Below are 14,542 nucleotides of genomic sequence, written 5' to 3'. Positions count from 1 at the left end.
GTGACAGAAGTGAACACCTGGATTCCAAAGTTGACTTCCTGGGACAAATGGGTGTCAGATGGAGGAGGAGGAGAATGACAGTTAGGCTAGTTCTGCATGTAGTTTGAGGCCTTATTCCTGAAAACTGAGCTTGAGCCTGACTCTCCAGCCAACCCCAACCCCGTACTCAACAATTCAGTGGGCTTTCCAAGTGCCTTTGAGTAATTCTTTCTGCATTAACAACCAGATTCCACTTCCTACGCTTATAATGCCTGCTATAGTTAATATTATTTCATTACCATTATTAAATAAGAGTAATGGGCTCTTGAGGTCTCTCCACCCAGGGGACTGTAAGCTAGGTAAGCATTGGTTTGTAACTGCCATAGCTCAGGTTTCCTTGGGTGGGGAATCTGCAGTTGGAACCTGCTAAGGAGACCTAATTCCATGCCTATCTTCACCTGACCCTCTTGCCAGGGCTCCACTCTGCTCCAGCGGCCTGAATTACCTAAGGCCAGAAGGGGGTGGGAATCCTCTCCTCTCCCTCCCATCTCCCTCCAGCCTTTCCTCTCCTAGTCTCTCTCCAGGCTTCTCTTGATTGGCTGCACTGAGCACTGTGGACACCAGAGGGCGATAAATGCTCATTTTGGAGGGAAGAGTGGAGAGGTTGTTTTTTAATTTTTATTTATTGTTTTCCTCTCTCCATTTCTGTTGGTGAAAGTAATGACTTGGAGACAACTAGCCTGTCTTATAACTCCAAAATAGCAATGTTGCATGTGCATTGCACGCAGCTTACAGGTGAGGAAACAGACCAAGAGAGATGAAGAGGTGTGCCTACGAGCACCTGACTAGAAAGTTAGCAGAGCAAAGACTTGAGCCTAAACCATCTCTCACAGGAGGGCTGTATTAACACTGCAGCATTCATAGGGAGGATGGTGGAGAGAAGGACAAAAAAGAATGCGGTGTCCCTGTCTTCCTGCAAAGGTCTGTAGGGCATTGCTGCTACCCCGAAAGCTCTCGGTATGAAGGCCAATTCAATCGGTATCTGATGAGACCAGGATTGCAAACTCAGGGACGGCGGGGACCAGACAGGTCACAGAAATGAGAGAAGCAGGTTGGGTGGGCAATAGGGAGTGGTGGGGACTGTGGCCAGCTGGAGGATGTAGATCACAATTAAAAGGGGCAGCCACACTCACACCTAGCCAACTGTTGCCCTGTCAGAATACACATTGGGCTGTTCGGATTTTTCTGTTTTTCAACAGAAGCTGTGAATTTAAATGTTCATGTGAAATTTCCTAATTTTGAAACGCTGGCGACAAATTCAACACCTGTTCAACTCAACTCTCCGAGCCTTGGTGTTCTCAGCTGTACAATGGGAAAAGGTCCACAACATTGGCTTGTTGGGCCACAGCAATGTTCTTTTTAACCTTGGGCTAATTCAGGGAGGGACTTCACCCTGGTTTTGTGCAACTCCACCCAATGGCAGATCTGAGAACTCCCGTTTCTGATCCCCTTTCTGCAGCATCTCCCCATCCATCTCAGGGACTCATGAATCTCTTGAGACACTGAAAAAGTGTTGCCCAAAGGCACTTTCTCTGTTTTCTGCTCCAATAACTCTTCCTTGTGGAAATGGAGGCCATGGTAGATGGTCCCCAACGTGATCTACTGGAGTTCAAGGAGAAAAATAATAGAATTTCTTTATTTTTAGTTTTGTATATATTGAATGCTTTCAATAACATTTTAATTTTGTCTTTTTAAATTTTGTTTTTGTGTATGGTTCAAAGGATGCAAAATGGCTAGCAAATTAGTGCATACGTCTCAATTATAAATGAATAAATTTGCACATATTGGAGTGTGGGCTCATGACTGAAGTACCCAACCCCTATCACAGGGTTGGGCTGGTACCCCAAAAAGTGAAAATAACAGGTGTAGCAGAGAATTATCGATGGGAAGACATCATTTGATAGTTTCAAATAGTTAACCAAAACTTCATAATATGTGAAGTACGATACAAATGTTAGTTATCAAATTAATTAAATATACTCAAATTCATCTTTAAAATATCTAGCACATGGTAACAGCTTATTTTAAAACAAGAATGAAGGCTGCTATTATTGTTAGTGTCTCAGCTATTGTTATTGTAACATCGCAGGGCACCGCTGCACTGGTTTATGGGTCAGTTTCCCCACTGTGCTGAAAGCCCCCTGAGACCAGGGCTGGGTGGGATTAACCCTTGGACTTTCAGATGTAGCAGGGGCGGGTGGGTCAGAGCAGGGGTCTAAATGATCTTCCTTAAATGACTGAGCCTGGAAGGAATCAATGGCTCGGTCTCTTTGGTGCGCACTTGGGTCCTGTTCCAGCTACAACCCAGCTGTAATGGGTTTCGAGTCCAGATCCTCATTCAGGCCTTTGGAGAAGAAAGTCAAAGTTGGGGTTCTGCTGAGCCTATTCAAATGCAGGAATTATCATGCTTAGCAATAAACCCAGGTTTGAGGAAATGCTTTTAACCACCTGCGGGCCAGAGACTCAGCAAGAGAACAAAATGCAGGGCAGACTTGTGCTAAGGGACCAGCCTTCTTTTTGCTTCTCTAACAGGACGCAGGGTCCTTTGAAGACTCTGGGGGCGGGGGGTGGAGATTTTTGACCAGTGTGAGCCTTTAGGGATAGACCATGGGGCTCTCTGTTGGGTGCTCAGAATCTGGGTACCTATGTCCTGCCCAGCTTGGGCCTTTCCCCTGGGACTCAGTTTCTGGGACAGAAAACTAGGTTGGCTATCAACTTTCATTTCTCTTTTTTCTATCACTTACTAGTTTTGTGACCTTGGGTAAGTTAACTTCTCAGTGCCTCCATTTCTACATCTTGGAAACGGGCGCTATAATTGTCTGCACCTCATAGGGTCATTGTTATGAGGATCAAATGAGTGCTATTTAGATGTATAACTTTAAGGAAACAGTGCAGGTGGAGGGGAGGGAGGTGCTAACTCCATTCTGAGAACTCTGAAGAAGGAAGATAAAAAACTCAAGTACTGAAGGCTCATTGCCCACTTGGCACGTATTCATTCATGCACAAATGGTTGTGTGAGAAATATTATCTACCTCTTTCTTTAAATCAGCTTAATTACCTCTTAATTCTCATCAGAGGTATCTCTACTCCCGTCATTCTGAGGACCTATTTGGAATAGGGTGTATTTTCTAGATTGAAGCCCTCGCCAGCAAGCATGTGTGCAACCATATTTTCTATCCTGCAAGCTCTTCTAGAACTTTGCCACCCCCTCATTGAGACAGAGAGACGATGTCCCCTTCCCTTGAACGGGGTGGGCCTTTGTGATTGTCTCCACTAATAGAATACAAAGGAAGCGATGCCACACGATTAAAGACTAGGTCAGAAAATGCCATGGGCTTCTAGCTTGTTCTCTGCTCCTGAACCCCAGCTGTCTTGCAATGAGGACGCCCTGCAGAGAAGCCTCTTGGAGAAGAACGGAGGTGTTGGTCTCCAGCTCTGGCTGAGCGTCAACTTGCTAGCCATGTGAGGGCACCATTTTGAGAATGGATCCTCAACCTGCAACTCAACCAACTGACATTGCACAGGACACAGATCAGCCTGTCCCACTGAATCCCCCTGAAATGGCAGATTTACTGGCTAAGTGATTGGGTGGTTTGTTACAGAGCAACAGGAAACAGATGCAGCACTCTCCCTCCCTCCCGCCTTCCCCCCAGAGTTGGGTAAAAGCCTTGGAGCCTCACCTAGCCCAGGCACCAGTGAGACCCGGACAGCCGAGTTCTTGCCCACGAGAACCTTCAGGTCTCTGGCTCCACCGCTCCTGGGCCACATTTCGGGTGGGGGCTCTTCTGAGAAGCTGGGAACGCCATGGCCATATCCTTTGAGGTCTTGCCGTAGGAGCTCCCCTGTCTCCAAGTTGGCCATTTGATATCTTCTCTCAAGGCTTTCCAGAGTGGTTCTTCTTGCCCCTTTTCCCACCTCCAGACCTCCTGGCTTCACCTTTGAATGAACTGAAGAATTTCACAAAAGATGGAAGTAGTCTCTCCCTCGAGGCAGCCCTGCTCTGTACCTGGCCAAATGCCCAGGGTGAGCCATGACAACTCTGACTCCTGCTGGAAGAGAAGAAATGCTGGGAGAAACAACCCAACATATTTCTTTCCCCCACCTTCTCCCACCTCCCCCACCTTTCTTCCGCTTCTCCACTCCAGTTCAAGCCGTTGTTTCTCACTCTAGTTATAGGACACAGCTCCCTGGGCCATCCTGGTATTAGGAGCCTTGTGCACCCCGGGCTGAGGCAGCCAGTCGCCAGTCGTCGGTCGGATGCTCACAGCAGCTCTCGCTGGCTGCCAGTCACTCACGCCGGCCACTGGCTGCTCAGGCAGCACACGGTAGCAGGCGGCAGCCCAAGGCAGCCCAGCTCCAGGGAGAGCTGTTGTTCACAATTTTAACTGTAGAGGGCGCTGCTCACTGGCCCATTTGGGAATCGAACCGGAACCCTCCAGCGTTAGGAGCACGGCGCTCCAACCACCTGAGCCACCAGGCCGGCCCCCAAAAGGATATTTCAGTAAAGAACTCAGACACACATCTACTCAATGACTGTCCCTTAAGTTTTCAATTTGTGCAGGCATTGTGATAGGTGCTGGGTATAAAAAGGCAAATGGCATAGACATGGGCAAAAGAGGTCACCTGTGTCCCACTCATGCTTTAGGTTTCTAAACCCCTGGAAATCTCTGCCAAATGACCCAGGACCAGTTTTAGGGCATACACAAGCACCAGGTCCATCCTTCCAGGGGTACAACATGCCCCTGTGTGTACCCTTAGAGGGGTGACTGAGTGGTAGCTGTGGGCAAGGTGTATGGACAGTCTGGGCACTTGGGCTGGGTGTTCACATGCCTGGGTTCTAGGCCACTTGTGACACGGGACAGACAAGGGGCCAGGAAGAGAATCAGGGTGGGTGGGCTGTGGGCTGGAGTCAGGGCTGACCCACCACCTCACACTGTCATGTTCCTGCATAGAATTCCAAAGAGTCCAATAATTCTATATTTGAACACAGCCTTCTTGGTCATTATAAAGAATATTTCTCAAGGCAGGAGAATAAACATGTTTTATTTTCCAGTCTGTTAAATATTTATCTATAAGGTATGTCGGCCTTAATTTGCACTATTAACATGCTACGGTCATTCTGTGGTATAGGACCAGTGACCCAGGCTATAGCGAGATCCTCTTCTATGGGGCTGCAGAGGATGGGGGAAATTCCAGAAGCTGACTGCAGAGAGCCCTCCATGTTGCCACAGCTGCCCCCATCTCTAATCTGGAGTGGCAGAGACAGGAAGGGGTAGCAGATGAGACTAGTGTGATCAAATGTCTGCCTGGGGGAAGGAGGGGCCCATGGGATCCAGCTGTTTTGCCAACTGCCAATCACCATCACAAACACCCCCAGCTTGAGGGGAGGAGACCTGGACCAGAGTAGAGGAGGAGAGCACTTTATGCCCATTTTACATAGGTTGGCTAGGAACTCAGCCCAGGACAGACTAGCACAGTGGTTCTCAAAGTGTGGTCCCTGGACCAGCAGCACTGATGTCATCTGGAGCTTGTTAGGCTCTTGGCCTCTTGCAGGATAGATGGTGTCCCTCTGTGGGAAGAACAAGTTGGTGTGGAAATTCTATGAAGAAGACTTTTTACTGGAAAGAAAACATTTATTGAGCATGCACAGTGTCCAAGAATGGGCTAACGCTTCATAAACAGTATCACATTTAATTCTCAACAGCTACCCTCAAGACTGGTATTATTATTATTCCCTTTTAAGGGCTCATCACAGAAAGGTTAAGCACTATGGTCAAAAAAGCGGTTCTATGGAAAGTAAACTCACAGGGTGATCTGATCCTAAATTCCTAACTGGGCAGGTCATGGTGGGTAGTCATGCCCCAGGCCTATAACTTCTTTAGTGAAAAGTTTACCTTTGTCTTCAGCAAGCCCTGTCCATTGCTCCTGTGCATCTAGGTTAACACACCTTTGCAGTAATTGTAACCACCCCCAAGAGAGCACATAATCTTGGTAACTATCCTGTAATCCAACCCCCACCTGTCCTTTCTCCCTCCTTCATGTAATCTTCCTCAAGTTCCCTCCTTAATTTGAAATGTATAAAAGAAACTGCAAAACTGTCCTTCTCCAAAGCATTTGAGATCTTGCTTCCTGGTAATTGTCAGTTTTGGCTCAAATAAACTCATAAAAATTCTCTACAGGTTTGGATGTTTCTTACATCGACAGTACCTTATCTTGCCTTGGGCCACAAGGCTCCCACGGGTCTACCTGGTTTGTGTGATTGTCCGACCACCCGAACTTCTTCGCCATTTTGCTAAACAGTGAGTGTTTCTCAAACTTGAGTGTGATTCAAATCACCTGGAGGCCTTGTTAAAACAAATTGCTAGGCTCTTCCCCAGTTTCTCATTCAGTAGGTCTGGGGTGAGGCCCCAAAACACACATTCCTAGTAAGTTCCCAGCTGCTGCTGCTGCTACTGCTGCTGCTCCAAGGACGATGCTTTGGGAGACTGTGCTGGGCTGGGATCCAGTTCCCACCCGACTTCAGCCATGCAGGGAGGTAATAATCATACCATCCCCACAATGACATCCTTGTGAGATGCCAATGAGATAATGGGAGTGAAAGCTTTGTCAGCTGCACAGGTGAATGGCCCTGGTAGGTAACCTGTCTGAGGTTGGTCCCTGGGGTCTAGCACACAGGCTGGGATACAGGTTGGGGCCACCAATCACATCTGGAGACCTTTTGCAGCCCATCTTAATTCTGGGCCTCTTCTCAAGGGAGAAAGCCAGCTCTGAGGGCCCAGGCCAGCAGCCCCTCCTGCCACCCCCCGCATCACCCCAGGCCTCCTCCGTCACTGCAGGCAGCTTGCTGGGCACTGCCCCAACAGCTGGCTGGCTTGGGCCGCTTCTCCACGGGCCGGCCAGTCGAGGCAGGCTGGGGCAGCATCTAGCCTGTGATTCAGGGCCTGGGGCTGGATCCCACTCACCTCCAGTGTGAGACTCAGAGGCTATGACTTCCCGTCTCTCAGCCTCAGGTTGCTCTTGGGTAAAATGGAGGCAGTATTTGCATAGAGTCGTGCAAATTCAAGAGCCAGTAGTTTTTACAGCACATGGCATAGAGCCCAGCCCCTGGCGAGAGTTTAATCGGTGGTAGCTGTTAATATTTTCAAAAAGTGCTTGGGCCCTAGCCGCCGCCTGACAGAGGTCGGGACGTGGAAGGCAAACCGCTCCCACGCCGTTCCGGGTTCCCAGGTTGTACCCGGACACACCCTGGAATCCAGCGTGGGGGCCAGGGCCTGCCCGCCGGGGTTGGGGTTGGCAGGACAGGGCAGGTTTAGGAAGGTGCTGAGGCAGGGAAGGGGCATGCCTGGGGCGTGGTCTCTCTCTACGAGGGCCTTGGGGCCGGGACAGGCGGGGAGGAGAATGTGATGGGGGCGGTGCGAGGGCCTGGGGGGTACGGCCAGCGGCCTGAGAGCGGCCTGGGAAGTACGAGGAAGGACAGAGGTGCGGGACCGTTAGGTATCGCTGTGAGAGGGGCTTCCCATCCAGCAGAGCTGGGGCGCAGGGCCGGGCCAGGCCGGGATTCAGGCTTTATCCGGGAAGGGCCGAGGGGCTGGAGGCGCCCAGAGAAAGGGCCTAGGAGGCGGGCCCAGAAGCGGACCTCATCTACTGCGTGCCTGGGGGCGGGGCTGGCGCGATCGATTGAGAGGGCACAGTGGGGCGGGGCAAAGGGCGGGGCAGGGGGCGGGGCCCCACCCGCAGCAGGTCCCAGGGCGGGGCTGGCCGCGGTAGAGTAGGGAAGCCGTGGTGGGCGGAGCCTGGCCGGGCTAGGAGCCAGGCTACGTTCCAGCATCGCTCGGGGGCGGGGCTGGCGGACCTGAGTCTGGAAGCCAGGGGGCGTGCCAGGGGCGTTTCCTCAAGCGGGGGCGGGGCTGGCTAAGGCCGTTGCTTTCCCTGAGGGCCGCTGGGGGGGCACTGTCGAGTGACTGAGCCCAGCGCTGCGCAGTCGGACTCAGACTGGGGCGCGAGCGGGCGAAGCCAGGCTTGCAGCACCGAGCAAAAAGCAGAGCCAGCAGGTGAGAAGGGACGGGGGGAGGCCGGCTGGACAACCAGTAGCAAAGTTAGTTTTCGCCCCCACTTCCAAAGCGCGCGTGGGTAGCTTACTCGGAACAAGTGGCAGGTCGGGCCACGAAGTCAGCTGGTGGGTGGGTGAGAAGGAGCCTAAGTTCTCCAGGTCCGCCATGCACCAGCTGTGTGACCCGGGGCGCGTCCCCCCACCCGGCTTTGGACCTCTCGGGTTCCAGTAAAAGGAGGAGGTTGAACCAGGTGAACTCCCCGTTTGCCCGGGGAGTTGCCCTTTCTCACTAAAACCCCGGAAGGTGAGGGCTGGCAGGTGAGAACGACTGCAGTTCAGCCACAGGCATTCAGATCGCGCTGCCCAGGCTGCAGTTTCTCTGCCTGAGTAGTGGCACTGAGCAAAGCAAAGTTTCTGTGAGCATGAAGCGAATTGCTTTAAAGGTCATGCTACTTATTCAGATGGGGCTTGAACCCATAAGCCCAGGGGGAGTGGAGCCCAAGTCAGGAAGGTTTCAGTCTCCCTTTCCCCCCAACTCTGAGAGCCCCATATGACTTCAGGCCAGAAACTCAAGGGGGCTTTTGTCCCCCTCCAAGGGCTTTTCCAGGTGACTTGGCTCAGGAGGCCTGGGGTGGAAAGCAGGGAGCAAGTTCTCATCTGGGTGAGCAGGCAAGAGAAGTGAAAACCCTGCAAAACTTTGGGCCTAGAGTGAAGCCCAGGGCCTGGGGCTCTTGCTGCGTACCCATGGTTCATTCCTGGGTCTGGAGGCTTCTGTTCTTGGTGGTAGCGGGGGCTCTGTGCCAGGGTCATGGTAGCTGGGCAGCCTAGTTCAGTGGTCATGAGCTTGGGCTTTGGGCCCAAACTGACTTGGATTCCACTCCCTTCCCAAGCTTCAGTTTCCCCATCTGTAAAATGGGGATAATAACAGCACCCAATGGCAGTAGTGAGGACTTAATAGAATAATGGGTATACAGTACTTAGCAAGGCGCCAGGCGTCCAGCGAGGCCTCACCACAAGACAGCTGCTCTGATGTGGATGGGCAGGTGGTGGGCTGGCTTCCTGCCTGGGAATGAGCCTGTTTTTGGAGGGTCAGAGGCTGGCTGCATCCCCTCCTGACCTGTGAGAGCCAGAAACTGCTATTTGCCTCCAGCATCACTTGTCCATTGCAGGGGGGTTCAGAGTGTCATCTGGACCAAAGAGTGGCTGAATTTTCTGTAATATTGCTTGAGGTTGACAGCTGTCCAGTTAAGTAAACCCCAAAATATTTACTGAGCACCTATATATATTAAATGGTGCTCAGGGATACAGAGGTGAACCATCCAGAGCTGGGCTCTGCCCTCATTTTGAGTTGCTGATAGTGAGGTCTTCCCATCCCCTCCATGCCCCTGCTGGAGAGGATAAGTCATACCCAGGGTTCTGGGCTAAATGAGATTTCATGGGTCTGTACTGCTCCGGTGGCTTGAATCCAGCCCTTCTATTGCACACTTGGCTTGGGCTGAAGCTGAGGGGCAGTGTGGGCACCTGTTATCTGTTTGATCAGGGTTGGACACTGAAGGAGAATGGAATGCTGCATGCCGGCTCCCTGCATCTCCTGGGGAGACGAGCCCTGCACTTTAGAACCAGCTGGAAAGTACTATGGGACAGAGTCTGACTGAAGGCTGCATTATGTGGAGGAGAGAGAGTGTGTGTGTTTGTGTGCTTAGAAGCGGTGCTCAGAAGAAGTGAGACACTGGAGTTGGTGGGACCTGAGCAGAACTTTTTGTCTGGGCTCCCAAGTCCTGGTTGAGTTTGGATTAACTTGGGGTCACAGACTCCCCTCTTATAGCATTTGGACGGCATGAGATTAGAGTTTGGTGCGGGAGGGAGAGGGTCGGTAGGTGGTGCCTGTTGGGGGAGTAGGTGTTCATTTCAAACCCTGCTTACTGAACATCTACTGGAAAATCCTCCCCACCAGCCTCCAGCCCACGTGATGAATGATAAACGATGACACGTTGATCCCATCCTTAGTTGTTTACCGTCTGGGAAGGAACTAAGACAAGGGCACCAGTGACTGTGATAGGACTTGATGAAGACAAGGTGAAAGGGTTCTTCAGGAAGGCTTCATGGAGGAAGTAGAATTTTGGGTGAGCCATAAGGATTGAGAGGCTTTCCGCAGCTGCAAGAAAGACAGAGGGAAATGTCTAGGCAAAAGCAAGGAGGTTAGAGTATTCAGGGAATTTTTAAGAAACTGCCTGGTTTCTCAGTCTGGCTGAAGAGTTGAGATTGTGCAGGGATGTGAAGGGGAATGGTAGGTTGGATCAACTCGGGGAGGGCCTTGAATGCCAAGGTGAGATGTTTGGATTGGATCTGATTTTCAGAAAGTGAGAGCCACTGAAGGTTTCTGAGTAGGGGAGTGACACAGTCAGAGTGGCATTTCAGGAAAGGCAGTCTGCCAAGCATGCTGGAGTGGGTGACCCTCTGGTCAAGGGGTAATGAACCGAAGTTGGTGGTGCCAGGGAAGGAGGGCTTTGGAGATATCTGTAACTGGGGGATAGAAAAGGCACCATCAGGGAAGTGGGAGGGGACCCAGAGCGTGGGAGAGGAGAGAGTGTCCTAGTGTACGCCCTGTGTTTCTTTCTGTTCCCCACCCAGCCTAGACCATGGTGCACAGCAGGGCATCAAGAAGGTGCTGGATTGGGTGGGTGGGGAGGGTGATGAGTGCTAACGACTGATAGAGAGGGAGCCGCCCAAGTTGTCCCTGTGTTTGCCCATCATGGTGAAGCACCTGGGCCAAATGGCAGCGCTTGAGCTGGTCACTGGTAGGTTTGGGAGCAGGGTGGATGGGAAGTGCCTGTGGCTTTCCCCCTCAGACCCCTACCCAGGGAGGACCAAGGTGAGAGGTTAGACAGTGGGGGTACAAATTTCCCATGTACAGGGATGGGGTGGGGGTGTGGATTTTGGTTCCCCAGGCTTCCTCTGAAGTTTCTGCCATGTGGGGCAGTCCCCTCTCGCTTGAGGCCTCACACTTTTAAGCCTGTGCATGGAAGCTTCTCCTCCCTATTACTCCCAACCCCTACCTCCCACCACCCTGAGACTCAACTCCTGTTCCCCCTTGAGGACCAGACAGCTCTCTCCTGGCACAAGGATGAGCCAGGCCAAGCCCTGAGTATTCCTTTCAATTTGGAGCATCTGGGGCCAGCTGGCACCCCCTGGTTTTGGCTTGTCCTTTACCCCTTGCTCCAAGCTGTTAGACCCACTTCCTCCAGCCCATGGGAAACTCAGAGGGGGTGGTTATGATTTAATCAAGGACATCAAACCATCAGGAGTTGGTTCTGGGAGAGGCAGGAGGGAGGGAAGAGCTGAGCCTCTCTGTGGAACAGGGCAGGGCCAGGAGTGGTGGTAGGGGGCTGGTCTCATCTCAGTGGGAACTGCCCTGCCCACCACTCTCCCCTTCTAAGACAGACCTGAGGTGCCAGGAGGGAAGCGCAGAGGTTGAAAATATCGGTGTGGTACATGTACATGTTGCTTCTCTTCCCTTCCCCCTGATGCTGTCTCTGAGGAGTAGGCCAACCACAGGCCCAGTTGGTATCTGGTGGCTGGCGAGTTCCTGACTCACCCCTGGGGTTCCCCCTACACGGTGGATTTCCTGTCAGCAGCTGATTCACTCTGTGCTGACATGGAGAAGCAGCTGAGGGGTGGGAAGAGGCCTGTATTCTGGTGAAGTTAGTTCCAGCTCCTCTGTTTACAGGCTCTTTGACCTGGGCTTCCCTTCCCTGCTCTGCTAATGGACTATTCTTTACTTGGCTCTCGGGGGGTTCTGTGACTCAGGATTTGTCATTTGTACATGAGGGCAAATGGGAGCGCACGCCCACGTGCATGCGTGTGTGTATGCACGCACACACACATACACAACACAGGCTCTCAAAACAGAGTGGAAGTGGGTGTCTCCTCTCAAACATGTAACAATCTGTCCCACCTCCTCGCCCTTGCTGACTCCCCACCAGAGCACCTTCTTCTACCGGTCTGCAGAATAGGGACGTGGTATACAGCATGGTGGTAAATAGTTGGACTTGGAGCCAGAATCCTGGTTCTGCCCATTCCCCGCTGTGTGACCCTTTCTGAGCCTTAGTTTCTGAATCTGAAAATTGGGGGTAATAATGGTAACTAACTACCTTGTGGGGGAATGTGAGATAAGACCAAAAAGTGCATGTGAAGCTTGGCAATTTTATACCCAGCTCACAGTGAGTGCTCCATAAATGAGAGCTATTCTTTACCGCCTCTGACCCGTCTTTCAAAGCTTGTACCAGGCTGCTTCTTAGGCCTCCAGGAACATTCCCCAGAGCATCTATCTTCTGCGTGGGCCCTCTCCAACATACGCGTGTGTGTGTGCCACAAGACGCTAGTCATTTCCGGCTGTGTGATGCTCCTCGGCTCTTCCTGGGGGTAGTCGGGCCTCCCCAACATGACGCTAAGTTTCCTGAGGGGGGAAGTACGTTAAGTGTGAACGCCAATGGCAGACTTTCTCCATACCCCCTCCTTTCCCTTCTCCTCTCTCCTCTGTGCTTGTCTACACGGAGTACTTTCCTCTTTGCTGCTGTTTTGTGGCCTATGGAGTGTCTCTGTGAACCTTCCCAGTCAGGGGCTGCCCTGTCCATCTCTGTATCCTGACTCCTGGCTCAAGGCCTGGCACACAGCAGGTACTCAGGAAATGGTGGTTGAATGAATAAGTAAGTGATTCTCCTCAGGGCGGCCCAGCAGGACCCCGCTTGGTGCCAGATCCTTGGTGACTCTTTGGTAAAGGTGGAGCCAGGAAGCAGGGTCTGGATGCCCCTGCCTTGTCCTTTAGGCTGGCTCCTGGAACCTGGGAGGAGGTCTGCTGGCCTGGAATTGATTCAGTTGGGGCTTTGGCTCTGGCTTTCCTTGTGAGGTCTGGCCTTTCCCCTCCTAAGAGGGGAACAGTTCAACTTCCTCCAACCCTGCCTGGTGAGGGGTCACTCTGGTCCTTAGTGAACTCTGACTCAGCCAGAAAAGGCACTTTCAAGTCAGCAGTTATTTGTGGAAGGTGCTACTGCTCTGTGAGGGCATGGGCTCAGGGCTGGGGGAATGGGAATGTGCCCTCCAGAAGGCCCACTCCTGATATTGTCACTCCAGACGACCAGGTAGGAAGTTCTGGGAAGCACCTCCACTTCCCCTCTCTGGCTGCTTTCCCTGCAGTAGGGGCTTCTGCCCCTTCTTTGGGCCCCTCCCCTGACTTTCCCTGATGTATTCAGGAGTGATCTTGGCTGGAAATTGTTGAGAATTCTGGACCTAGGTTCATAGAGTCGATGCAGAGAAATGGATAAAGTGCTGGCTGGGCATTAGGAAGCCTGGTTTCAAAGTCTGTCTCTGTTGTAAAGTTGCAGAGTGATTTTTTCTAGGGAGGTGACCCTCTAGACTGGTTTTCTTACTCTTCAGGCCGCAAGTGGTCCAGAACCCTGCCTGGGGTCCAGCTGGGCTTGGCCCAGGAGAGTGGGGAAGGAACCATAGGCAGTATCATGGACTTTGGAACCAAACTGCCTGAGAATGATTCCCACCTCTGCTACTTTACTGCTGGGTGTGACCTTAGGCAAGTGTCTTAACATTTGTGTGCATTAGTTTCAGCATCTACAATGAAAATGATAACAGTACATAACTCACAGAGTTGTTTGAGAATGCTATGAATGAGTGTATGGGAAGCATTTCTGACGTGTGCCTGGCACTGAGTGCTATCCGTGTATGAGCTGTTTTTGGTGGGGTTGCTATTATTATTAGGAAGCAGGATTTAAGTCTCTGGGGGCAGGAAAGCTTGGTGAATAGCTTTGTCTGAGGACCAGGAGACCTGGGTTCTGATCCTAGTTCATCCTTTCCTTTCCATGTGACTTCGGGCAAGTTACAACCCTTCTTGGGCTGCAAAAATATAATTATCCTGCATTTGCTGCACTTGGCATTTGTAAACGAGGCACAGTGCCACCGTGGGCAGTGCAGGGTTTTATTCACTGAAAGGACGTCTGGGTGCTGGCCCATCCTCCTGCACTGAGACAGCCACTGTCACCGAGACACTTCAGGCACAGAATGGCAGCGCTGCCCCACCCCCGACAACTGTACTCAACAAGGCCAGAAAGTCGATGAATCCATTTAAATATACACATACCAGTGGGATTATACAGATCAGATGACAGACCTTTATTTATTTATTTTTTTTTACTTTCCTCTATTTTCTGCATCCTCTGTAGTGAGGCCCTATTATTGTTATGCTTAAGAAAGGACACACTTAACACAATAAAGCTACCGAAAATCTTACTCGACGTCCTTAAACTAAAATGCATTCTATGAACTTGGGATCGCATTGAGCTTGTCGTTGTTAATCAAGTGTTGTGTGCTGTTGGGTTTTTTTTTTTTTTCCAAAAGGGGGTGGGGTGTTGGTTTCAGGTGAGTATATCAATTTGTCAAGCCTCA

The 14,542-nt window shown here is 51.5% G+C and overlaps 1 protein-coding gene across 7 annotated transcripts in view; it reads left to right on the top strand.

Annotated features, from left to right (window-relative positions):
* Positions 1 to 7,433: 7,433 nt before the first annotated feature.
* CD82 (CD82 molecule) overlaps positions 7,434 to 14,542 on the top strand; it is a 52,582-nt gene continuing 45,473 nt past the window's right edge. For 2 of the 7 annotated variants that reach the window (XM_081063087.1, XM_081063083.1), the window contains exon 1: positions 7,981 to 8,090. Coding sequence is in view for 1 of the 7 variants with exons in the window: in XM_081063079.1 (XP_080919205.1) it covers positions 7,443 to 7,518 (76 nt within the window). In the remaining 6 variants the exon portion in view is untranslated. Of the gene's footprint in view, positions 7,534 to 7,804; positions 8,091 to 14,542 lie in introns of those variants that run through there. The other 5 variants (XM_081063079.1, XM_081063084.1, XM_081063082.1 and 2 more) reach the window with 5 other exon arrangements.

This window comes from Rhinolophus hipposideros (assembly GCF_964194185.1).
Source record: "Rhinolophus hipposideros genome assembly, chromosome: 10".
NCBI lineage: Eukaryota > Metazoa > Chordata > Mammalia > Chiroptera > Rhinolophidae > Rhinolophus > Rhinolophus hipposideros.
This window is presented reverse-complemented; position numbering and strand designations above follow the sequence as displayed.